General features: G+C 40.8%; 1 protein-coding gene and 1 long non-coding RNA gene across 7 annotated transcripts in view; one reads left to right on the top strand and one right to left on the bottom strand.

Moving 5' to 3' along the window:
• The window catches only part of LOC129510114 (uncharacterized), a 73,679-nt gene that overhangs the window by 43,616 nt on the left and 2,849 nt on the right, over nt 1–27,214 (top strand). Inside the window, exons 2-3 of one of the 2 annotated variants that reach the window (XR_008664528.1) lie at nt 18,807–18,951; nt 21,815–22,125. This is a non-coding gene — a long non-coding RNA (uncharacterized LOC129510114). The remainder of the gene's footprint in view (nt 1–18,806; nt 18,952–21,814; nt 22,126–27,214) is intronic. The other variant, XR_008664527.1, reaches the window with a different exon arrangement.
• TRPM1 (transient receptor potential cation channel subfamily M member 1) overlaps nt 1–27,214 on the bottom strand; it is a 71,206-nt gene that overhangs the window by 33,163 nt on the left and 10,829 nt on the right. For 3 of the 5 annotated variants that reach the window (XM_055325980.1, XM_055325979.1, XM_055325984.1), the window contains 9 exons: nt 22,099–22,272; nt 20,284–20,418; nt 19,439–19,489; nt 17,071–17,211; nt 16,153–16,182; nt 12,266–12,558; nt 9,335–9,563; nt 1,573–1,695; nt 1,243–1,374 (listed from right to left, as the gene is read on the bottom strand). In XM_055325980.1, the coding sequence (XP_055181955.1) occupies nt 1,243–1,374; nt 1,573–1,695; nt 9,335–9,563; nt 12,266–12,558; nt 16,153–16,182; nt 17,071–17,211; nt 19,439–19,489; nt 20,284–20,418; nt 22,099–22,272 (1,308 nt within the window). The remainder of the gene's footprint in view (nt 1–1,242; nt 1,375–1,572; nt 1,696–9,334; nt 9,564–12,265; nt 12,559–16,152; nt 16,183–17,070; nt 17,212–19,438; nt 19,490–20,283; nt 20,419–22,098; nt 22,273–27,214) is intronic. The other 2 variants (XM_055325981.1, XM_055325982.1) reach the window with 2 other exon arrangements.

The following is a 27,214-nucleotide window of genomic DNA, read 5'->3' on the forward strand; positions in this document are numbered from 1 at the left end:
AAAAAAAAAAGATTCACCCCCACCTCTCCAAATTGTATAAGTTTTACCAGTAAAATAGGTAAAGTCCCTTGTATCCATGATGTATTCCTTGCAGTAGGATTAGAGCATCAGAATCCCCTGGGAAGCTATAAAATGTGTAACTTCTTGCCACAGGCCAGAGATAGCATTCAGAGTATTCAGAGGTGTGGGGTGACTCTGGGGCTCCTCTGCTTCCTAACTCTGCCCTGTGTTGAGCTCTCCTGCAGGCCAGGTGCCTCACTGGTGCTCAGCTGGTTCTGACCAGAGCAGGTGGGTAACAGTGGCTTCTCTGCATCACCAGTTGTAGCTACCAAAATGTTGGGTGTCCAGGCTCATGGTTGATCTGTGTCCCCATGCAGCCTTCCTCTGCCTACTGCCTACCCCACTGCCTAATGCCCCATCCAGAGCCTTGGACCCGTCTCCTCACCTTCCATTGCTGCTCCTGCCTAGTCAGTCACAAATGGAACAACATGACAGGGCTTGCTTGGCATAGGCTATATAACATGGTGCTTGGGACTTCATGGGTAGTCTTGCCCCATCCTCCCCAGATTGCAATGGTTGTGAGAGCCTCTACGTGCATGCTGGGCCCTCCTGCAACCAGAGCTTATCTACAAAAGTCATAGCATGCATGTGTAAGGCTGAGGCCACTCTTGTTATAGCTGGCACCACACTCTTGGGGATGTTAAAACAGTGGGCCCCAAAGGCATTTGGAGGAAAATGTACAACCAAGCAGTTGTCAGTTTGGTGTGCATTTCAGAGAGGAGAGGCCTTAAGTTGCTTCTCTGTTCTAGGAGCTTATGATCTGGGTTCAACCACACTCCTTTGGTAAACCACTGGTTTTATGAAGAAAATGGCATTTGTGAGTTTGCTCTTTAAACCACGAGTCCACTTTGTTCACTTAAACATAAAACTGTATTTCCCTAAGTTTCTATTACTGAAGGCATTAAAAAATCCTTCATCTTAAGCAAACAGGACTGTTTTGCTTTACAAAGTGATGCTTTTGGGGCTAGGATGGCCACATTCCTGCATGCGTGTAAATATAGGACAAGATATGCAGATACAATTTTAGCTGAAGATCTGAATGAGTCCCGGTTTTGTTTTCACAGTTCATTTTAATTCTGTGAGTTTTAAACATTTTAAAAAGACTTTGACATGTTTTTCAAGTCTCACAATTCTGTGTGCTCAAAACATGCTATGTAGCAAATGCTAAGGAGGAAACCTTACCGTGTAAAACCAGAACTTGACAATGGGAGCGTTATAGAATTCACAGATTTTCATTCCAATGGGAATGCTTCTTTGCTTTTTGTGCTCATTCTCCTCATCACCCTTTCTTGAACCAGCGTCTGCATTCGCATCCTGGAAAACAGAATGGCACATGTCAAGCAGGTTGCTGAATGGGAAATGCATAACATTTAACAGATAGCCCTCTTTAAAAATAAAGAATTATACAGAGTTCCCCAATTATGGTGGTTTCTAAACTCATGGTAAGAGAAATCTCAACAATTTTGAGAATGAAAGTGAATTGATACTTTTATGATCAAGTGTAGCACTGACCATATTCTCCTCTTCTTTCTCTTTACCATCTTCATTCTCCTTGGATGTCTGATAAGAGAAGTCATCATATGTGCGAAACTCCAAAAACAAGATGGTAGGGGGAAGAAGAATCCCCATTATAACCTATGTAGAATGAGAAAAAAATTGTTAAGATTTTTACATTTTTAAGCTATGGCACACCTAGAAAATTTTCCTAGTATACATAAAATTTTTAAATTATGATCTTCAGCATTACTCAATAAATTAAGCAGTCCTATGACAGGTTTATCACTGTCCTGATGTTCTGTGGCTTATTTGGTTTGATACATTGGTGGAGTTGCAGACTGTGAAAAAGAACTTGTGCCAAATTATTTCAGATAGACAGCAAGCAGTATTGTGTGGAATCCTTAAACAGCAGAGGGCTTACATTAAGTTTCAAAGCAGGTAAATTTTTAAAATATAATAATAAAAGTGAGAATAAATAAATAAAATAAAATAATACCTTCAGGGAAGTAAATAGAAAATATTTTATATGGCAATAACTTAGATGTAAATGTGAAGGTATGGATCAAGATAAAAGACAAATGTAATTTGGGCTTGACCTAGACAAAAGGATCCCCTGGCCCGTGGGTGGAAAACTTTGTTGTCATTTTTATCAGTGCTGTGATGTGTATCTCCAATATGGAAATTTGTTCCCAATGTTCAGGGCTGAGAAAAATCTCTCACGGTGATCCTCATTAAGAACACCACAAAGGTCTATTTCTACCATATTTAAAAAGTTATATGATGAAAAAAATCAATATTAGTATGGTACAGGTGCATGAATAGACCAAACAAAGGAATAGAATAGAAGGTCCAGAAATAGATTCAAATACACATAGAAAAATAGTATTAGGTAAAGGTACCACTTCAAATTGGAAGAATAAAGATGGACTATTTAATAAGTGGTGTTGAGAAATCATGGGTGATCATCTAAAACACAATTAAGTTGGACTCTATCTCACAGCAGCATAAATTAAAGATTAAAGATTTCACGAAAAAAAAAAAAAAAGATTTCATGAAAGAAGGCAGCCCCAGTGGCGCAGTGGTTTGGCGCTGCCTGCAGCTCAGGGCATGATCCTGGAGACCCAGGATCGAGTCCATGTCGGGCTCCCTGCATAGAGCCTGCTTCTCCCTCTGCCTGTGTCTCTGCCTCTCTCTCTCTCTGTGTGTGTGTGTCTCTATGAATAAATAAATAAAATCTTAAAAAAAAAATAAAGATTTCATAAAAGAGAAAAAAGGTAGTGGTAGTGTGGGAAGAATGTAAAATAACTAAAAAGAATCACATAAGAATTTTTCAGAAGAGGATGGTTGGGGAAAGGCCTTTCTAATTATGCTCCCAAATCAAGAAGTAATTATACCTTAATTTTAAAAATTAGCAAAATGAAATAAGCAATCAAAGAAAAATCACTATATTTGGAAATTTAAAAAAGCACGAAGTTTCTGTACAGAAAAAAAAAAAAGCCTTAACCGAAGTAAAAAACGACTCATAGGAAAACATATTTGCAGCTCATGTGACAGGCAAAGGGCAAATCTTTCTAATTAGAAAAGAGTTCCTAGAAATTGAGAAGAAAAAAAATCTAACAATCCAGCAGAAAAATAAGCAAAGGCTGTGAGCTGAGACATTGGTACTGAGAGGAGAATGTTCTCACCCTCACTCATAATAAGATAAATGCAATTACTACACAGAGATATTGTTGTTTACCATTAGATTGGAAAAATTCAAAAGTTAACTCCTCCCCTGTGTTGGTGAGACTGTGGGAAAACAGACATTCTCCTACATTGTCGGTGGAGGTGCAAATTGAACAATCCCCACAGAGGGAGGCTGGTCGAACCTATCAAAATTGCAAGCACATATCCCCATGGAGCCACCAATTCCACTTCTGGACATGTATCTAACAGATACGTGAGACACCATATGTGTCCAAGAACATTCATTCTGCCGCTGGGTATAACACCACGAGATGGGAGTGACCTCCATGGCCTCAGAGGGGACTGGCTAAATATTAATCTGAAATAATGGAATATGACCCAGCTGGGAAAGAATGAGAACTTCCTATATAAGACTATGGAAAGAGCTCCCGGGTTAGGTGAAAAAGCAAGATACTAAATAGTGAGTATGCCAGCTCTTGTGAAAAAGAGAATACAAAAACGATGATCACTCATAGTAGCTTTAGAAATGGAAGGACACACAAGGAATGACTATCAGTGGTTGCTGCTGGGTGGGAACAGGGCAGATGTGGGACAGGTGTGGGAGGGACACATTGTCATTTACACTTTTAAATAGTCTTGTTTTAATTTTTGAACTATGTGCATATTACCTACTTTAAAAAGTTAGGTTAAAAAGAACAAACAAAAAAGAATGATCCAAACAATTATTGCTATAAAATAAGTATATTTTTATGCTGTAAGTGTAGAAATGCTTTGAAGGAAATTTGGTGCTTAAAAATATTTCTACCTCTTGGCATACATAATATTTAAGAGAAGCATTAGGTGAAAAAAGGAAAGTGTTTGCAACTTAATCAACTTTCTTGGGTCTCTTTTCTGAATTTTATTTACTCATATTTTATTTTATGTTTTATGATTTGTTCATATTTTAAAAATCAAAGTGGGAGCACCTGGGTGGCTCAGTGGTTGAGCGTCTCCCTTCGGCTCAGGTTGTGATGTTGGGGTCCTAGGATCAAGTCCTGCATTGGGCTCTTCGTGGGGAGCCTGCTTCTCCATCTGCCTATGTCTCTGCCTCTTTCTGTGTCTCTCATGAATAAACAAAATCTTTAAAAAATCAGAGTAATATGCATACGTGGTTGAACATCTGAATGGGCTGGATGGACTCCTAGTAAAAAGAGGAGGACCCCTGCTCATTTCTCTGCTTCTCCAATCCTGTTCCCCAAGGCAAACTCTTGTAAATATTTTTTATCATAAAATAAAATGCAGATACAAAACACACCACACACACAAAGGCAAAGATTAATGAGTCATTATAAAGTGAGCATCCTCGTATTCCTTGCAAATTATAAAATTGGTTCGTGTCAGCCACTGTAGAAGCCCTTTCACGTACCCTGTCCCTATCACAAATCCATCTCCAAAAGGATCCTCCATCCTCACTTTAAAGAAACAAAGTTCTTTCTGTTCTTTTATAGCTTTATCTCCTGACTGCGCATCCCTAGATGTGGGTTATCCAGTTTGGGGGCTACAAGCCACATGTTGCTATGGAGCACTTGAAATGTGGCTGGTCTAAATTGGGATGTGCACTTGTAAGTGCAAAGTACCCAACAGATTTCAAAGACTTAGTACAAAAACAGAATATTAACTATTTCATTAATGATTTTTTCAATTGATATGTCAAAACGATAATATTTTGTATTTGTATGTACTGATTTAAATAAATATTAAAAATAATTTCAACTGTTTCTTTTTAAAATATACTTCTATTTTTTAATTTATTATATTTTTAATTTTTAAAAAAGATTTATTTATTTATTTATTCATGAGAGACACAGAAAGAGAGAGGCAGAGACACAGGCAGAGGGAGAAGCAGGCTCCTCAACGGAGCCCGATGGGGGATTCGATCCCAGATCTTGGGATCGTACCCTGAGCCGAAGGCAGACACTAAACCACTGAGCCACCCAAGTGTCCCTATTATATTTTTAATTTTAATTATGGTATAGTTAACATATACTGTTACTATTTTCAGGTGTACGACATAGTGACTCAACACTTCCGTACATTCCTCAGTGCTCATCATGATAAGTATACTCTCTAATTACAATGTATTTTAACAAAGCTTTTTATAACCATTAAAGGTTTTACTTTTTGTAACTAGAAAGTTTAAAATGACAGGTGGCTTGCATTTTATTTCTATTGAAAAGTGCTGTGGCAGGCACTATGATTTAATCTTGCCCTTTATAATTCTGGTATTTTTAAAAAAGATTTTATTTATTTATTCATGAGAGACACACACAGAGAGGCAGAGACACCAGCAGAGGGAGAAGCAGGCTCCATGTGGGGAGTCCTATGTGGAACTTGATCCCAGGACCCTGGGATCATCATCTGAGCCAAAGGCAGAGCTCAACCACTAAGCCACCCAGGTGCCCCCAAATTCTGGTATGTTTTTATTTTTATTTTTTTTTCTGGTATGTTTTTAAATTGTTTTTTTGGTATGCATGTTTTCTGGATGGCTATCTGAAGAGCTCGAGGATTTGGACCCGTAGAGTTGATTATGGAGTGGATTTGGGGGATTACATGACTTTTATACTATTCAAGGTGTTCCTTTGTCCACTTGGTGACTGGATGCAGAGTCCTGACCAGACCCAGGTTCAAGCTCCTTGCTGAGACTGTAGACAGTATGTTCCTTCATCAGGAAGGGCTTGGTGATGTTTGCAGCCACTGATGCTCATTAGATTTGTTAACTCACTGGGTGTTGAGAGTTGGTGATGTTCTAACTCATTTATTTTTCATCTCTTAGTTGGAATAAATCTATGAACACTCTCACATTTCCCTTCATCTTCTCAGTGGTTACTCATGGTTGAGTTCCTGTAGAAAATGCAGGATGAATGCTTGATTCTTATTTAACTATCTTCCAGATAATGAATTGGTTTCTTATTATCCACTGAAGATATTAAAATATCATTATAAACTCATGGATTTAAACATGTATAATATATTTCCATCTATTGCTGTTAGTAATATTACTAAATGTCAAATTGTCCCATCTTTGGCCAGTGGAAACTTCTGGTCTTCCGGTTCTTACCCTACTGGTCTTTGATAGCTTCTTTGCCTTCTGGTGTGTCAAGATGTTCTAGGCTTATCTTGTACATTTCTTGCTGGATCTGGAAAGGACCACATCACTAAGAAATTCTGGCTCCAGTTAGTGGGAAATGATATTGGAGATGTTTATGGCTTTTAGGTAGGTCATTGTATCTAGGCTTTTCATGGGTCAGAGAAGGAATGAGTTCATATTGATGCTTCCAATAAGTGCTACAGGCTTTCTACTCTGACCTTTCTAGACTATAGCTGTGTTTCCTTTTGTTTCACACTGAGTCCTAGTTCTCAAGGACTGATCTGATTATAGAATTAAAATATCCCTTGTTACTCAGTTGCTTTAACTTTATAGTTTTAGAATAACACTGTTAATACTACTACTATCAATCATGATTGCTGAAAACATTTCCTTTTTTTTTTTTTTTTGCATAGGTGCTCTGATTCTTTCTTCCCTTTTAAAATGGTTATATTATATCTACATTATTAGAACACATAGCCATTACATACTATGGTCTCTCCGTCTTACCCTTCCCTAGTTTCAGCACTGTAAGTAAATATCTGAGGCTTTTCATTAGTCCTTATACTGATGTCTCTCTGGTTATTTTGGTTCTTGGAAGGTCATTCTCTAATAGTCTTCAGAAAGGGCTCCCAGGAACAGTATTTCCTGGGGTTCTTGCCTGTTGGTAAGAACTTTTGTCTACCCTTTATATTTAACAATCACTTTTGTTGGATATAAAATCCTGACTTGTCATTTTCCTTCTGGGAGTATCTTTATATGACACACCCTACTTTTTTTTTCCTGACACAAATGATTGCTGTTGAAAGTCTGATGGTAATTTTCTTTCCCTTATAAGTCACTTTTGTTGTTGTTGCATCTTGCCTGGATGTCCAGAGAGCTTTTTGTTTTTCACTAAAATCCAGTAATTTAAAAATATGTGTTAAAAAAAAATATGTGTTGATGTTGGTTGTTCCAGTTTGATATACTCAGATTTGGAATGTGTTTTTTAAATATATAATTTCAAATCATTTATCTTCAAGAGAAATCTTTGAATTATATTTTGACATAGTAACTTTGAACTATTTCTGATTTTATTTTTTTAAAGATTTTGTTTATTTATTCATGAGAGACACACAGAGAGAGGCAGAGACATAGGCAGAGGGAGAAGCAGGCACCCTGCAAGGGGCCTGATGTAGGACTTGATCCCAGGAGGCCGGGATCATACCCTGAGCTGAAGGCAGATGCTCAACCACTGAGCCACCCAGGCATCCTACTATTTCTGATTTTAGTTCTTAATGATAACTTCACATTTTGAACAACCTGAGTGGTATCTTATACTGTTATTTCTTTGTTAATGTAAGTATGACCTATTGACATCCTATGATTTTAGACAAGATTTGACCTTTTCATCCTATTCCTCTGTTCCACCTTTAATAGCAACATGAATATTTTCAGTTCCCAAAAAGTTGCCTTTGTAACTTTACATCATAAGCTGAAATCTTTATCTTTTGTGTCAACATTTGATAGTCTCAATTTCCCACTTTATAATATGGGATATTATCCTTCTTACTGCCCTCTCTTCTGCCTTCCACCACCCAATTTTTCCCTGCTGTGCCTTTGCTTTTGAGTTTTCATACTTGGTGGCATTTGAATTGTTTAGGAATCCTATTTGAGTCTTCAGTGCTTTGTCTATGGGCCAACTCTAAAGGCTGAAAACCAAGAATAAGCATTTCCACTTTTATTAATATATAAATATTGTGTATTGCATGGCCAAATAGCAATTTTAATATAGAATTCTGGCAGCACTAAAGGATCATGTTCTTGGAATCAGAGGTCAAATGGTCTTTTTTACACTCTATCAGCCATTCAGAATCATTCCAAATTTTAATTTTAATCATAACTGAAACTTAACTATTGTGTATATTTTTGTTTTTCCTGAGATTGGATTCCCCTTCTACATTCTCTTGAAGGATTTTCTTATTAGGAAATTGTTCTTGTTTTCTTCCTTAACGTATATCTCTGATACTTGTAGCTTCTTAGTACCTCCATCTATTGGAGTCATTTCTGTTCTTCTTGATCACTTTCTTCTTGGATCTCAATGACTCCTTATACCCATTTAATCTGACTGACTTAATCCTGCTGCTCATTTTTCATACAGGAATAAAGCATAACCTTCATACGTTTTAAGACATGGATTGCCTTCTATTTGACAGAACCACACTACACAGTATAACATACAATGTCTTTTCTTTATACTCATGGCTATCTCATGAGATTGGCATAATATTGCCATTAGGGACTGGGTTATCTAAAGATAACCTAATAGTTGGGGCACTTGGGTGGCTCAGTTGGTTAGATGTCCAACTCTTGATCTCAGCTCAGATCTTGCTCTCAGCGTTGTGAGTTCAAGCCCTGCACTGGGATCCGCGCTGGGTGTGGAGACAACTTAAAAGAAAAAAAAAGGTAACCTAGTCATTAATAGTAAACAGCAGAGCTAGGATTTGATGACAATACACTTTTCTACCCACTACATCCTTTGCAAACCCTTTCATAACTTTATATTCTCTTAGAAACCCTATGTAGCGAAAACATTGCCAATTAAAATAACATCACATAACTTTAGAGTTGTAAGGGGATCTGTAGAAACAGAGTTCAGATGCCTGCTTCAATGGCAAGTAGATGGCCTGTCCAGGGGTTTGAGGTTAGTTAAGGTGGACTCCAAGCTCTGTAAGCCAGGGATTGTGGTTAGGTTGGGCATTAGACCACTTGGGTTCAGATCCTGGACCCATGCTTTACCACGCTTTACTAGGTAAGTTACTTAATATCGAAATGTCAGGTTTTCATCTCAAAGAGAAACATCTGCCTGTTGGGGTTGTTCTGAGGAATAAATGAAATAATCCCCAGGAAGTGCCCAGCTAAGCAGGGTGCAGCGTTAAGAGCTCACAGGTGTCACTTGTTACTGATATAACCACAAGTCATACGTACTTTTAGGCCGGGGTTTTTCCGCATTCTCAGCCTTCCCATCCACATGTCAGTCAGCAGCATCTGGCTGCAGGTGTGAGCGATGAAGTCCCGGTGCTTGGCAGCCACCGCCAGCTTGAGGCATGTGGAGTTGCTCCAATTCTTCAGCTCATAAGTCAGCAGTTTCATGGCAATCTGCTCATCATGCTTATAGGACTGATCTAACAACTCCACGGCAAGCTGGCCAAAGTCTCTGGAGGGAAAGATATGAGATCAGAACTAAAGCTGCAATGTCACATGCTCTTTGTTAGAGAGACATGTTGACAGGGACATCATGGAGCCACAGAACACAGAATGCTTGATTTCCAATCCTCTGCAATCAGGAGGCTCATGGGGTATGTTGCCAGAGCGGAATGGCTTGGGACCAGGACTCTGTGCTTGGTCATATTGGGCTACTGACTGTTCTTGCTGCAAATGGAGCTTTTTTTTTTAATTTTAAAAATTAAAAAAGATTTTATTTATTTATTCATGAGAGACACACACACACAGAGGCAGAGACATAGGCAGAGGGAGAAGCAGGCTCTGCACAGGGAACCTGATGCGGGACTTGATCCCTGGACCCTGGGATCATGACCTGAGCCAAAGACAGTCACTCAACCACTGACCCACCCGAGTGCCCCTCAAATGGAGTTCATATTGGACCCCACATCTGCCCCTCAGGCCCCAGGGACACAAAGATAAGAAGACAATTTCTTTCCCTTGAGTATTCATGGAACAGGGATACAGACAAAAAGGACAGCAAAGCCCCTGTGGCAATGGAAGTCAGAATAGTGACTACCTTTTGTGGAGGGTACAGATGGACATTGAAAGGGGACACCAGGAAGGCTGGCAGGTCTGAGTAAGTTCCTGTTTCTTGATCTAGGTGCTAGTCATATACTGGTATGTGAACACATACATTTGTATGTATGCCTTCTCAGCATGTGTGCAATATTTCAATGACATGCTGGTTACAAGAGAATTCAACACTGTCAATGCTATGAAAGAGACAGGTTCTAGCTGTCATGGGGCATAGAGGAGTGAAGTTCTAGTCATTGGAGGTGGAGGATGGGAAAGTAATGTGAGCCAAGTTGGGGGAGGAGAGGATGACATAAGTTGAATTGTAGACATAATATTTTTAAAAAATATTTTTAAAAATATTTACTTGAGAGAGACTAAGTCAGAGAGAGAGAGAGAGAGAGAGAGAGAGAGAGAACACAGAGGGAGAAGCCGACTTCCTGCTGAGCAGAGAGCCCAATGCAGGGCTTGATCCCAGTACCCTGAGATGGTGACCTGAACTGAAGGCAGACATTTAATCAACCGAGGCACCCAGTTGCCCCTGTAAACATAAAATTTATTCCATTTTCTACATGACCCTCATTCAAATATTCAATAACAGTCATAAACATGCTCTGTTCCTTCAACATTTTCATGGAATGCGGTTAAGATAAAGTCCCATGGTGATCACCCTTCATGTTTTTGTTTCATTTTTTGTAAAGTTTTAGTCCAGTGATGAGCTGAAGGATATAGAAGGGAGGAATGGCATTCTCTGTTCTCTCAAGAGGAATGCTTTCAGGCCTCAGGTCCTATAGGCTGTGCAGTGACGTAGCACCATGATAATCTTCCAAGAAGCAGAAGGATATTGCTGAGCAACCCACTGAATTGGGAGAATACTTCCTTATTTTTTAGATAGCCTTGAATTCTTGATGTTTAGAAATCAGCTAGTGACTTTGGAAATCACTGAGTCCAAAATAAGAGCAGTGTGTCTCAGAAAACGAAGATGTTAGATGTTGGCAGAGTTGATTGTACAGGCCTCAAGTTTATGGGCGTATAAAGTTGTATTGGGACTTCTGGGTTTGAGTTCTGCATGTAAGGGGCTTGGAAGTGACCACTTGTCCTAACAATAAGTGAAAGGTTGGACAAACTGAAAAATTGATAACTCTTCTAAATTCATCAGAGAATTGAGGTCATAGGGCCAACTTCTCCCAAAATTGCAGAGACAAACAGGCAGATACAGAGACTCATGACTTACTAGAGCACAAACCTCTAGAACCAGAGCAGAGGGGGTAGGAAAACCCAAACTATAATTGATAAATTGTTGGAGGCTCTGTGAGCACACATCTGAGACTTAATAACTCCAGGGGGGCCCAGTCTTAGGGAAGTGTGCTCACACTTTTGTGAGTTGTACCACCAAGAGCTCCACAAGTTCCCATAGAGAAGATGAGAGAAAAATCTCCTCATGTGTCAACACAAGGAGGAGAAAAGGAAGCATCCTGAAATATGTCAGAGTACTCTGATCTTCTTAACAAGACTTGCCCAAAGGAGAAACTAGTTAGCCACAGCTTAACTTACTGGGGAGTTATCAGAGCCTAACTGGCCCCTCTAGCTGTCCTGTCCCAGCTAAACGGGAGGAAAATGGAGGAGCACTTGGGACATTCATGTTCAGGGACACATTTATGAGAGTTGTTCTCTTTTGTGTATTTCTGTATGGAAATCCGTTTTACTGTATTTGCATTAGAATTATGTTTCAATAGCTCAACGAGAGGGCAATAAAAACAATGACAGTATAGAAATACCTCAGAGAGACAGAAGAAAAAATATTGACATAATGGACAAAGTGATTTATGAACAAGCTTTAAACATAATTGTACTGGGAAGCCTGGGTGGCTCAGGTCATGATCCTTGGGTCCTGGGATAGAGTCCTGCATTGGGCTCTCTGTGAGGGACCTGCTTCTCCCTCTGCCTATGTCTCTGCCTCTCTCTCTCGTGAATAAATAAATAACTCTTTAAAAAAAAGATTATTTAAAAAATAAACATAATTGTACTTAAGTGAGAAATACATTTGCCACCCTCCCCCAAAAGGGCAAGTACTCAGGACAGTAATTTCTCCTGGTTCTTAAGTTCCCTTGAGACACTAACTTTGAGTTGTTGTCCAAATCCTGGGAGATATCATCCACCAGCTCACTCTCGGAGGATTCATGGGCCATGGACTTGTAGAGCTTACAGGCCACCAGTGCTTTGGCCATGCTCTCCTCTCCTCGCTGCCAGAGGAAGACTGCCATTTTCTGGCGCTTCATCAGCACAGCCCACACCATCAGCTCATGGAAGGGGTACTGGAACCGACTCACAGCAGGGTCATCTACATCAATGTCAATCTCTTCCTCCTTTTTCTTCTTTTTCTTCTTCTTCCCTTTGGCTGGAGGCTCATCATCCTGAGGGGAGGCAAACACATTTTTCACGGTTCTGCCATAAGTGCACAAGAAAGGATTTCATGACTACCAAAAAAAAAGGAGAACCCTTTGTCAGCAGTAATAAAGAGATTTTGTAAACATATCTGCAGTTCCCACTCAGTATATTGATTCTTGTGAATAGAAGCACATGTTTATTATAATAAGTAAACCATCTAAACCCAAATGGATGGAAATAGCATACTACTGTTTGATGAGTTTATACTCCTGGGTTGGCAGGTTTTTTTTTTTTTCACAAGCCTTTAAAAACTGAGGGAATACAAATAACAAGTATACATGGGGATGTGGAGGAAAAGGCACCCTCATACACTGTTGGTGGAAATGCAAGCTGGTGCAGCCACTGTGGAAAACCGTATGGAGGTTCCTCAAAATATTAAAAATAGAACTACCCTATGATCCAGTAATTCCACTGCTGACCATTTACTCAAAGAAAACAAAAATACTAATTTGAAAAGATACATATACCCCTATGTTTATTGCAATATTATTTACAATAGCTAAGATGTGAAAGCAACACGTGTCCATCGACAGATGAATGAATGAAGATGTGGTATTTATACACAATGGAATATTACTCAGCTGTAAGAAAGAATAAGATCTTGTCATTTGCAACAACATGGATGGATGTAGAGGATATTATCATAAGTAAAATAAGTTAGAAAGAGAAAGATACTACATGATTTTCACTTATGTGTGGAATCTAGAAAACAAAACAAATAAATAAGCTGACAAGCAAAAATCCCAGACTTATGTACAGAGAAAAAACTGGTGGCTGCCAGAAGGGAGGGTATGTAGGGATGGGTGAAATAAGTGAAGGGGATTCAGAGGTACAGACTTCTAGTTATAAAATAAACAAGTCTTAGAGATGAAAACTACAGCATAGGGAATATAGGCAATAATGTTGTAATAACGCTGTATGGTGACAGATGGTGATGACACTTGTCAGGGTGAGCATTGAGTAATGTATAGAATTGTTGAATCAGCCGTACACCCGAAACTAATATAACATTGTATGTCAACTATACTTCAGTAGTAAATATTTTAAAACCCTTGGAAGCCTGGGTGGCTCAGTGGTCGAGTGTCTGCCTTTGGCTCAGGGAATGATCCTGGGGTCCTGGGATTGAGTCCTGCATTGGGCTCCTCGCAGGGAGCCTGCTTCTTCGTCTGCCTATGTCTCTGCCTCTCCCTATGTCTCTCATGAATAAATAAATAAAATAAAACCCTGAGGACATGCTGCAAAACTGAAACAAAGAATACACTAAAATACAAACAGCACCATGGGAGAGGCAGGTAAAGTTTATTTCCTCAGGGAAGTCTCCCAATATCAACACTCATTTGCCAGATATATGTGAACCAGAGATTAATAGGAAAATGTAGAAGGGGATAGAGAAAAATCTTGTAGGTTTCCTTATCAGTGTTTAAATGGAGCAAACATTCCTTTTTAAATGAGCTCTGTCCTTTCATGAGTGTGGTACAGAGGAAAAGCCAAACTTTCCATTTCTTAAAGGGATGATGAGCGATGGTTCTGAAAATAGAATAGCATCTGAAAGAAAGGTGGGTCATGACTGCAAGGATTGGGAGTGCAACATGGGAGCAAAATGAAAAATATGTGGGGCTCAGATTATTGCAGGCTAAGACTTCAATACTCAGTGGAATAATAGACATGGATATTTATTCTTTTGCAAACAGCTTTCCCATCAATTATCTATACTTATTCTTCAATGACTCAGAGATTGTGAATTTCTTCCATTCCCTCAGATGAGGAAGTTGTGGCCCAAAGTCTGGATAACATGCGCACATTCACACAGCTGGAGTGGCTGGGCCGGGGGTGGGGCTCTCTAATTCCTATCATGCGTTATTCATGACTGACTTAATTGGTATAATCTTAGTGAGTCGTTGTAACATTTTTATTGAAACTGCCATACCTTGCTCTGGATTTAAGTGTTTTTGTTCTATTTTTCTAATTTGTCACAGTAAAACTACAGTTATAGTAATTTAGGGAAGATTGTTCTATATAGGTTAAAATTGCCATATAGAAATTTTAAAATAAACATAGCTTTATTTTCAAGAACAAACCAAATTAGCCCTGTGTCAGGCTCCATGTTAAATGTGGAATCTGCTTAAGACTCTCTCCTTCCCTTGCCCTTCCCCCACCTTTAAATATATATGTATATATTTAAAAATATATATATCAAAGTAAATATAAATATACAAATGGCTATGAAATGTTATGAAACAGAAGCCCTTTAAGCCTACCTTTCTATAATATATAATATTATCAAAATATTAATTGCATGTAAATTATCTTAAAATAGTTTTAAGATTGCTAGAGAGAGGATATAATAAGGAGGAGTTAATTTTCCGAAACCACTATCAACAAGAAAAAGAGAAACAACCCAATAAAATAACAAAAGATACGAACTGGATGTATAAAGAGAAATGGACACATCCACAATCACAGTAAGAGTCCCTGAATGCACCTCACTTAGAAATGAACTTGAAAAAATTCCTAAATATAGAAACAAATTAAATTACATAATTACCAAGTTTGATCTGACAGCTAAATGTAAGAAATATTCCCAACAAACCAAGAATACATGTTTATTTCTAGCATACATGGATCTTACCAAAACTCTACCAGGCATTATACTCCAAGTCCTTTGAGATTTTGTATCTCAAAAGATTCCAGAAATCATGTAGTCTACATATCAAGGAATAAAACAACAACAAAGTCTGCATCTGGAAATACTTAAATGTACTTATGGATTTTAAATACTCTTGGGTTAGGGGCACCTGGGTGGCTCAGTCAGTTAAGTGTCTGCCTTCAGCTCAGGTCATGACCTCAGGGTCCTGGGATTGAGCCCTGCAGGAGCCAGCTGACTCCCTGCTCAGTGGGGAGTCTTCTTCTCCCTCTCCCTCTGCCTCTCCTCCCCTGGTTGTGTTCTCCCTCACACATTAAAAAAAAAACAAAAAACAAAAAACAAAACTTTAAATGCTCTTGGATTAGAGAGAAAATTATAAACACTTTAGAAATGAATGGCAGTGAAGGTTCTACTTACCTATATTCGTGAAATATCATGAAAACAATGCTCAGAGAAAAATTTATACCTTTCATGCATTTATTGCAATAAAGGGAAGATTGAAAATGAGTCAGCCTCACTTACAAAAGGAGTCAATAAAACAATACAGTAACTATAGAAAGTATATGAAAGGAATGAATAAAAATGAAGCAAGTATTATTAAGAACAAAAACAGGAAAAGGAAAGTTGCTTGATGAAGCAAAAATACCAATCAAATATGTAGGCCAGTTGGTTAAGAAAAAAAGAAGATATAAAATTTTTTAAAAATCAGAAGGGCGCACAATTAAGATATTGAGGAGTTTGAAACAGAATACAATATTAAGGTTTATAACAATGAATTTGAAAGTCTAGAATAAATAAATTGTTTTCTAGGAAAGTCTATATAACAAAAGTTGACTCTAAAAAAACAGAAAGCCTGACTGGACTCATAAAGTGATTATTGGTGAATATAAAATCAATGAAAACATATCTTACTTACTTCCATTCCTAGAAGTTTAAGAGCTTTAGGCTGCATAATAAAAGAGGATAAAAACATCCATTTAATCATATAACTAATGTTAGTGACAGTAACATCAGTAGTACATTAGTAGTAGTGTTAGTAGGGGACATAATCCTAGGTTAAAACGTACTTTATATCATTAACAATTAAGGGCAATACTCAAGGAAAGGAAATGCTTTAATATGGAAACTGCTTCTGGACAGCCAAAGTCAGTTAAGGAGAAAGATGTGCAGACATATATCTGATTTCAGATGGAATCAGAGAGGTTCTCTAACAGAAATGCAGACACAGAACTTATGGAGTTCTATGTGGGGGTCGAGAGGAGGGCTTCATGAAAGATCTGATATTTGAGTTGGGCTTGCAATATGCGTGGAATTTTGATCAGGGGAAAAACATGGCTAGTACAGTAGTACAGTTTGATTCTGGCAGAGGTTTCTGGTGTCCCATGACAGTGTGGAGCAGTTCTCAGGCTGACAGAGGGCCTTGGATGCTGTGATATAATGAGTTTGGCAGTGATTCCTCAGGTGGTGGGGAGCACTGGATTTGAGCAGGGAATGCACAGCTATGTTCCTTGGTTTGGAAGATGAAGGTAGCTACAGCAATAGGATGGATTGGAGAGGGCAGAGACAAGGGAGCCTAGGAGGAAGCCTATTTTGGACAAAGGACAGAGGGCAGATGTAATTGAGGACTGAGAGTGTAAAGGCTCTGGGTGAAACATGGGCATCTCTAGGGACTGTACAGCTTCACACCTGGATTGCTACTGGAGGAAGGAAAGGTGTGTTTGAGGATGGGGTGATGAACTTGGCTTTGAATAGGCTGAGTTATATTGGGAAGGACAGCAAGGGACCACATGTGACTCTAGGAACAATAAAACATCACAAGTTCACTTTGTTCTACCCTCTTAGGTCCAAACAAGTTGTTATAAAGGGTCCGGAAGCTCTTCCGAGTATAATTGCAGCGATACGCCCCGCCCATGAGGTACTCCAGCACAAGCCCTATGTCGATTAGGCTGATGTGGTAATCAGGTGGCAAGTTGCCCTGGAAGAAAAGAAGCCATGTCTCAGGCCCTGCAAGAATGCATCCCAAGTGTGGTCTTCATCACACACCTTGGGCGCAAGTAGCCATTCCAGGCCACAACTTGGATGTTGATGTAAGGAACAGATTAAACAATATTCAGTCTATTACCATATGACTGAGATAGATGAGAATTAAGCCATACTTCAGAGAATGGAGTTAAGCTTTCCCAGTGAGAAAAGTTAGAAAGCCATGAGACTGCAGGGTAGAGCCCTGGACTTGTCCGTGGGCTAGTTCAAAATGGCCTGCTGTGTGCATGTGTAGATGTAGAGGAGATAGGGTGCACCTGCTGTGGAACCTCCTTTGTGAGAGCAGATGAGTTCTATTGAGAAGGTGCTTTGATAGCTGCCTGTAGGGGAGAAGCCAGCTTCAGGAGACTGGAGTCCAGATTTTGTGCTGAAGGAGGAAGTAACCACATTGACGGGAAGGAGGACTCCACAGGAGGCAGTGGGAAGACAGTGCATCCCAGGGCTGGGAATTTCTTAGGGAAAGTTCCACAAGGTGCCCTGTGACTTTCTGAAGGAGAAGTAGAGTGTTGCAACAAAATACAACAGGATATGTTGAGACAAGGTTGGCTAGTCACTCATGTACCTGGACTGTTGACTTAACCAGGAGGCAGAGATGACCAGTTGATTGTAAGGATTTTTTTTTTCTTTTTTCTTTTCTATATGTTATGTCTTATTGTTTGTTTAGTTTCACATGGCTGAAATGATGGTGGGAACTTGGGGCCCATTGCACAGAGATTACACATTCCAAATGTCCTCTGTTTTATATTAGAATCGGCCACATTTTGCCAAAATACTTCACGCAGGCATTAAGGAGTTTGTTCAGCCCCTATAGATGATCCTTCACCCTGTCGGGGATTCCATATGCAGAGACAAGGAGAGGTGGCCCTGCCCTCAAGGAGCTCACTATTTTGGAGAAGGGGGCAAAGCTACAAACAGTGAATTTGGCCCTGAACTCCTGAGGCACAGCTTACCTGAAGTAGCCAGGAGCAGACAAAGCAGGAACTGTGGGTGACAGAGAGGAAGAACACTGCAGACATGAGCAAGGCATGGCCCACTCTGTGGGCCTCAGAGAGTATGGCATGTGTACCTGGGGTGGGGATGGGATGGGAAAGAGTAGGGGATGTTGCTGGACCTGAGTTCAATGGGGTACAAGTGTCCTGGAAGGACTTTGAGCTTCATGAGATTTTGGAGGATTTTAAGTTAGGGAGTCCTGCGACTGGTATGGTCAGGGGCATAGGGCTGGAGATGGGAAGAGGATTCTTGAAGCCATTTAAGTGAGAAATGGTTGGGTCTGAATTTGGGTAGGTGTAGCTTTTGAATGTTTGCTCTTCCTAATCTATGGGATCTGGGGAATCAGATTCCTAATGGAGGGAAGCAAGGGCACTGGTCCCTCTTGGCTCTCAGATCCACTGATTCTGTGCTGATCCAGTGTGTATTTGTAGAAGCTGAATTCCTGAATTCTTAGAAGTAGACATTTGTGTAAAGGATGACCAGGCTACCTAGGACTCTGAAAACTCCATTTTCTCATTTGAGTCATTTTCTCTTGCTCAGAATATGAATACACGTTCCACACTTTGCAAGCCAGAGACTGCATCCTAGAGGAATGAGTCACTTCTACATTAATCCAACCTAATCCTTCAGCCTGTGGTGACACGACAGAACAGTGAGTGAACGAGATCCTACAGGAACACGGATGGTAAGTAGTTAGTAGCAGTAGAAGGCACGGGGTGGTGGGGAACATCTATCACTAATGACGGAGCAGAGAGGACAACTGCTTCAGTTAACAGAACACACACAGTGACATGAGGCATGTTCCTTCTGGGAACTGGCTCAAGTGAAGGAGTGAGCAGTGGATCTTAAAGTAGATGCAGAACATGAGGCTCTACTGACATGGAGGCTCAGGTCAGCGGTAGGATGACACCTCCCTGGCTGTTGCCCCAGGCGTTGGTAATGGTGCCATAATCAGTCATTCAACATGAGCCTACCATGTGTGGGGATGAATGTGAAACTTAAAAAAGATAATATATATACATTTTTTTAGTTTGAAGTAAACCCTTTTATGGAGAGAGGAATTCATTATTTCTGATGCCTCCAATAATATATTTTAGAAATTAAAAAATTGCTTTATAAAATGTCATATTGAAAGACACCAGTGGGTAAGAAATATAAAATGGCAGACTGACCTTTTTTACATCTCTCACCAGCAAATGAAGTGTGTTTGGTGGACCCAGCCTCTGAAAGAGAAGCATTCAGCCATATTAAATATGTTTTTCTCTTGAACTCTTGGAACTAAATCCTACCCTACTCTATGGAATTAATGACCTGTGAGAGCTGGAATGTAATCCACTATCAGACTGTTTCTTTCACAAGATAGGACTGGTTGTGGTTAAGGAGTACATGTTCAAAAATGCACTAAGTGCTTCCCATTGAATTATTTTAAAGAGCACCTTATGGTATGCAATATTGTGTGAAAAATTCAGCAAGGACCAAACAACTGCTGGTGACCATTTTCATTATGTGATATTTTATAATGGGAACAGGGAATGTACATTCTCAAAATCCACATTATAATAATACATGCCAAGAGGATTTTGCACGTATATTTGCATTCTCAGATAGTGGAGTTCTTTGGTGTGAAAGCTTAGTTCATTTTTCTCTGAAGCTGCTTTAAGTGCTGCTTTTTAAGTGGATGTCCCAAGAAACTGCTCACCCTGGTAACATTTCACTCTGTTAATGACTTAGGAAGCTAGATTCTCTCTTTGTATAAACTAGTGTTCATATACCACACCTGAGTTCTTTCTGAAGCTGTCTGGTGAGGCATGGCAGTAGTTTGGTAAGAACGTGAACATAAGCAGTGGCCAGCATGGGTGAGAACAGCCACCTGCCATTAAATGATAGGCCTCCCAACTGAAACCAGTGTTCCAGGGATTCTGCGCTCGTCTTTGGGCATTTATAAAAATATGCACTGGTGATAAATATAATCAGATGGCTAGCTTCCCTCTGGTCTCCCTCCTTCTAGAACACTTACTGTGTTGTAAAGCTCTTCCAGTCTTGGAATGGTGAGAAAGTGTTGCATATTCACTCCATTTTCAATCAGGAGCTTCACAAAGTCCACTCGATCTAAGACTAAAGCATCCAGCATGGCTTGTTCCAGAGCATTTACCTGAACAAACCAACAAGAGAGAGCCCATGAGGAGCACCTGGGTGGCTCAGTCAGTGGAGCATCTGCCTTCAGCACAGGTCATGATCCCAGGGTCCTAGGATTGAGTCCCACATCAGGCTCCCTGCTCAGCGAGGAGCCTGCTTCTCCCTCTCTTCCCTGCTTATGCTCTCTCTCATTATTTCTGTCTCTCTCTCAAATAAAGAGGGAGCCCATGAGTGGCCTCCCAGAGAGATTCCAGGCAAGAGGCAGACTGGAAGCATCTGGAAAAGTACAGTCTGACCCCCTAGGCCCTAGAGCATGCCAAATCTGGTTCTCTTTGCCTTTGAGTTTGTCTGGAGTAAATACTCCCCATCTCCCCTCTTTTTTCTCAGCTTGGTCCCTACCTTTCCTATCAGAGTATCAAAGCTTGACAAATTTTTAAAATTTTAAAACAAATTGAAGAGGATTCAAAATTACAACCAAACTAGTGTTGGTCTCTCCAGTTTCGATTTAGTTTTTTTTTTTTTTTAAGATTTTATTTATTTATTCATGAGAGACACACAGAGAGGTAGAGACACAGGCAGAGGGAGAAGCAGGCTCCATGCAGGGAGCCTGATGTGGGACTCGATCCTGGGACTCCAGTATCACGCCCTGGGCCAAAGGCAGATGCTCAACCGCTGAGCCACCCAGGCATCCCTCAGTTTAATTTTAATTAAAAATTGAGTTTATTCACTTTTCTTTTGAAATAAAGATGGCGGGCAGGCGGGTGGCTCAGCAGTTTAGTGCCTTCAGCCCAGGGTGTGATCCTGGAGACCTGGGATCAAGTTTCACGTCAGGCTCCCTGTGTGGAGCCTGCTTCTCCCACTGCTTATGTCTCTGCCTCTCAATCTCTGTGTCTCTCATGAATAAATAAATAAATAAAATATTTAAAAACATCATGAAATAAAGATGGCAAAGAAAGATGGCACGTAAACGGTAGCATTCTTTGCAAAATGCAACTATAATCAGTACTTGAACCTCTAAGCCCTGGACTCCATACACAATGTATTTTGAGGCAGTGGATTATAATATTTTATACGCTATTATCTATTGTTTCTGCTTCTGCCCTTTAAAAATGATGGAAACTGAAGTATTCAGTATATAATGAGAAGTCTTCTGGAGAGAGCAGCTGGGGAGAGTTTAGTGGCTGTGACGATGTCAGAGTCACATGTCAGGGCAGAGCCCTCATGCCTTCCTTGTCTATGTGGTCAGAGCAGCAAGGCCAGGAACACTGCAGCGTGTGGCAGCAAGGCCAGGAACACTGCGCCTCCTGGCTCAGACAAGTGCTGTTACCTGCACATCCCAATCATGGGCTCCTTCTACTGTTCCCTGAACTATGTTTATTTCCTAATAATTGGTTGTTTTACCATATTTTCAGGTATTAAGCATCTACGTATCTGCCAGGCAGAGAGAGCCATGTTGGGCACCTCTCTGAGCTTCATTTTCCCACAAGGCAGGAATGCCTGCTGTTTGTGAAACCTGCTGCTGCCTTTTGAAATATTGACACCATCCCATCACTGCTCCACTGCCTTCTGGGACTCAGAGCCTGGGTGGAGCTGAAGCAGAGGCAACAGGGACTACTGTCCCTTTCCCTGGAGAATGACAGTCACCAACTCGTGATCTTCGTGACCCAGGAAAGGGGAGTGAAGACTCTGTGCATACCCAGTTCAGCAGCTCGATCTTCCGGGGGTCTGTTTCTTCCTCCACCTCCTCTTTCACTTTCCCTTTCTTCTTGCCTTTTCCTTTTCCCCTTCCCCCCTTGGTAGTTGCTGTTGGGGGCTTCTTTTCCTTCTCTGCGACTTTGCTATCCGTCGGGGGTGCCAGGCTTCCCAGTGGCTGCAGTCCACAGCAACCAGAGTTAGGAAAATATGTTAGGGTTGCCCCTGGTCCCAAGACAAGCACATGGACTCTAGCCCCCCTTTCACCTCCAAGTGCACACATATATGTACACACATATAAGCACAAGGCAGCCATGCACAAACATGCACATATGTGTACACACATGCATGCATGCACACGCACATACACACACACTCATTGTTGGCCTGCCACTAGCAGGAGGAGGCCCTGATACCATGAACCACTGTTACTAATCGGCTTGATGAAACACATTTATATACTTAAAGGAGTTGACATTTTGATTCATGTGTGTTTTTGCCCAAAGGAAGGGATGCTGAGAGGTAGGTTCAAAGGCACCAAAGACAGTTGCTAATGTAGAAAGGAGAAAATGATCGTGAAGGGATCAGAGACAATGGATATATCTGGTATACCCAAGGATGCCTGTTTGGATAGAACTGTGACTGAGCTTATTGGTGGGTAAAGAAGGCCTCCTGGGTGATACTGAGGTGAATGCAATGTGGTGACAGATTGGACGCGTCAAGACAAGAATGTACTCCACTCAGATAATGGGAGAGAGCACAGAAATGGGACCTGGCCCCTGGGCCTGTCTTCTGGTCACATGGAGAACATGGAGCAGGGGCTGGATATGGCCCTGGTACAGATAGCGACAACAACAAGGAAACAAAGTTGACTCCTCCAGCTTCTGTGCTATCTTGCCAGACTTGTCCTATTTTCTGGCCAAGCTCTTCTGGTGAACTGCATCCTTTCCCTTCCCATGCTCTGCTCCACATACTCCATGCTGCTTCTTCCCATCTGACCATTGCTGTGGCTGTGGCCATGGATGACTGTTATGGTGCTACCTCATGGATGCCTCTCAGTCCTCCTTGTGCTGGGCACTTAGCACATCTGTTTCTGCTGCCTGCTTCATCCTTGAGCATCTTCTCCCTGCTTCTCAGGCATTGCATGCTCTGGTTTTCCTATCTGGCCTCTACTTCTCAGCACAGGTTATAAGTGTTAAGGCTCTTTAGGGCTCTGTCCTCAATCCCCTTCCTTTCTTCTGTACTCTCCCTCAGCAACCTTATCGAGGCCCACACTGCCAGTCTCCATGTATTTGCACATGACCTGTCTTTCTAGTCTCAGTCCATGTTTCTCCCTAGAGTTCCTGCTGCCAAGTTAGTACCTCCACTTGGATGTCTCAAAGGCTCTTTCAGCTCATGATGTCCAAAACCTCACTCAGAACCATTCCCTCCAACCTATTCCTCTTCCAGTGTCCTTTAATTCAGTGAAGTGGCGAACCAGATTGCTGTTATCTCACTCCCCACACTGCCTTCCTCCATGATTAATCTGCCTCAAAGTGCAGTCATGTTTCCTGCCAAATATGGCCTTATTCTGTCCCATCCTTGACTTCTCCTCTGCTTCTGTTCTAGCCCAAGGTGATGTCTTTCTCCTGAATTACTTCAATAGCCTATTAACAGGACTCCTCCCACCTGGCATTGTACCTACCCAATATATTTTCTATGTTAAATTCAGAATGATCCTAAAAATGTACATGCGACCATGTAACTCTCCTGCTTGACATCCTTAAGTGGGGGCAGGGCAGAGATTATATTGAGGGCACCATGCATGTTTATATGATTCCTGGTCAACACAGACATATGGATGAGTGTCCTGGCTGACTCCTCATGCAGACAAGACTATTAAAATCCTCAGTGAGAAAGTAACACAGCATTCAACAAATGGTGCTGGGAAAACTGGACATTCACATGCAAAAGAATGAAGCTGGATCCTTATCTACTAACATTGTATATAAAAATTAACCCAAAATGGATCAAAAACCCAAATGTAAAAGCTAAAACTCCAAAACTCTTGGAAGAAAACCTAAGGCAAGGCTTCATGAGATTGGATTCATGAAGTCAAGCTTCATAACTTCTTGGATATGGTGCCAAAAACAGAGGCAGTGAAAGAAAAAATAGGCAAATGGGACTCTATCAAGATTAACAATTTGTGCATCCAAAGACAGTATCAACAGAGTAAAGGCAACACACCTAATGAAGAGAATATTTGCAAATCACATATCTGATAAGAGATTAACATCTAGAATTTATAGAGAACTCCTACACTCAACAACAAAACCCAGACTGATGCAAAAACAAAATAACTTGAACAGGCATTTCTCAAAAGAAGATCTGCAAATGCCCAAGTACATGAAAAGATGCTCAACATCATTAGTCATCAAAGAAATGCAAATCTGGGCAGCTCCGGTGCCCAGTGGTTTGGCACCCCCTTCTGCCGGGGTGTGATCCTGGAGACCCGGGATTGAGTCCCACATCAGGTTCCCTGCATGGACCCTGCTTCTCTCCCTCTCTGTCTCCCTCTCCCTCTCCCTCTCCCTCTGTCTCTGTCTCTCTCTTTCTCTCTCTCTCTCTCTCTCTCTGTCTCTCTGTCATGAATAAATAAGTAAAAGCTTTAAAAACATTAAAAAAAAGAAATGCAAATCAAAATCAAAATGAGACAACCCCCTATCAAAAACAAGTGTTAGCAAGAATGTGGCAAAATTGGAACTCTCGTGCACTGTTGGAGGAAATGTAAAATGGTGCAGCTGCCATGGAAAAGCTTGGCAGCTCCTTAAAAAATTAAAAATAGAATTATCATATGATCCAGCGATTCTGTTTCTGGGTATATATCCAAAAGAATTGAAAACAGGGTCTCAAAGAGGTATTTGTGCACCCATGTTCATAGAAGTGTTATTAAAAATAGCCAAAATGTGGAAACAACCCAAGTGTCCATTGATGGATGAATGGGTAAGAAAATGTGGTCTATACATACAGTGATTAAGCCTTAAAAGGGAGGGAAATCCTAACACATGCCACAATAAAAATGAACCTTGAGTATCTTAAGCTAAGTGAAATGAGCCAGTCACAAAAGGATAAATACTGTATTATTTCACTTGTAAGAGATATTTAAAGTGGTCAAACTCATAGTAACAGAAAGTAGAACGGGGTGCCAGGGGCTGGGGGGTGGGTGGAAAGTAGGAAATGGGGAGTTATTGTTTCACAGATACAGAATTTTAGTTTTACAAGATGAAGAGTCCTGCAGATGGATAGTGATGGTTGTACTACAATGTGAATGCACTTAGTGCCCCTGAACTGTGCTCCTCAAAATGTTTAAAGTGGTAAATTTTCTTTAAATGTGTTTTATCACAATAAATAGATTGGGGAAAAAAAGCAGAAACAGGATGATACAGCAGTTGAGGAAACAAAGGATGAAAGACCAGAAGGAATAGCAAAAATTGCCAGTCTTCTTATTGTGAAGAGCTTCAAGCAGCTCTGTGGGGAGTTCAAATGGGGAGAAACTGAGGTCAATAAGCAGCATCCACTTGATGACTATTTAGTGAGTCCTCTTGAAGTAGATCCTTCAGCCCCAGTCAAGCCCTCAAATGACTGCAGCCCAAGCCTACAGCTTAATTATAATCTCATGAGAGCACCTGAGCCAGAACTACCCAGCTGAGCCACTCCCAAATTCCTGACCCATGGACACTGTGTGAGATAATATTTATTGTTGCTCACAAAAAGACAAGTCCTTAAGCTGTTCCCCCAAACTCTTGGTCCCAGCCTTTTGTCCTATACCAGGTCTGCAGTGCTCTGTAATGCATGGTCCTGGTTGGCTTGCAGCCTCCTCCCAAGTCAACCCGTTCTCACTCTGCATTCTGACCTTTTTTCCTTCTTAAATAATTATTTGGAAATGTCCCATTCTTTCTCACCCCAGGCCCTTTACATGCTCTTCTCTCTGTATGGAAGATGCTCACCCCCCAGTCTTCACCAGCCAGCATCTATTCCCCTGTTAGGTCTCAGTGTTAGTTCCACTTTTCCACTTTTATTCTTCTGATTATCTGTTTCTTGTCTGCCTCCCTTTTCTTGCCCACCCTTCCACACCACGTTCACACCAACACCACGCAGAGAGTTCTATAATCGCTATGGTAGGTCTGTTTTATCCACCTCTGAGTCTTCAGAATCTAGCATAGTGGCCTGGCACATAGGAGATGATTGGTGAACATTTGTTGAGTGAATGAATGAGTAAAAACATGGATTTTTTTAAAAAAAGTTTGGTTTGGTTCAAGAAAGCCAAAGTAGAGATCAGTTCTACCATTTGCTCCTGCTGAGTGAATGAGAGGAGCAGAATTCCTCCTTCTCTATTTTAACTTCTGTCTTTACCATTGGAGAGAATTAAAGATGGAGTGGATGTGGTCAGGCATCATAAGAGAACTCCTAGATGCTCAAACAAGCTCATCCATTTTTCCTTCAAGGGCCACACCCTGGGATTCTAAGAGCATGGTTGGTAATCTTAGAGGGGTAGCCTCTAACCTGGGCCAATACACCCTTTATTTTGAGGAGGGACTTTAGGGGCTACCTGGGGGGAGGTGGCCAATAGAGTGGGCTTGGCTCTTATCTACTATTTATGTTGTTACTCTACTCAACTAACTAAGATCTTCTAACTAAAATACCTTGAAAACAACCATTCTGGAGGAATCACAAATAATAAGAGAGGTATAATAGGGTGGAAAGAGAGAGTAGGGCACTTTAGCATTTGAGCAGGCTGAGAGGAAAGTGAGATGGTAGGTATATTGGGTAACATATTTGGAATTTTAAATATGTTGAGAGGCTGACATGATGGACTAAATCTAGCAAGGTAAGATGTAGCAAGAAATGATGTCTCCCGCCCAGGTCCACCTGGGCCCAAGAATAGCTAACCTCAGAACAGCAAGATGTGGTTTATTATGTGTGAGCATGATAAAACTCTTGAGAATTTCTGCAGGTGGAAACTTGTACAAGTGAAAGATTATATATTGCTGTATGACCAGAAGTGTAGCTCCAGCACAAGGCAGGTGGCAGTCCTACTCTGAGCTGCACAAGGTGTTGATTTGTGGACACTACTCTTTTAA

Source organism: Nyctereutes procyonoides, unplaced genomic scaffold, assembly GCF_905146905.1.
Source record: "Nyctereutes procyonoides isolate TBG_1078 unplaced genomic scaffold, NYPRO_anot_genome, whole genome shotgun sequence".
NCBI classification, from domain to species: domain Eukaryota; kingdom Metazoa; phylum Chordata; class Mammalia; order Carnivora; family Canidae; genus Nyctereutes; species Nyctereutes procyonoides.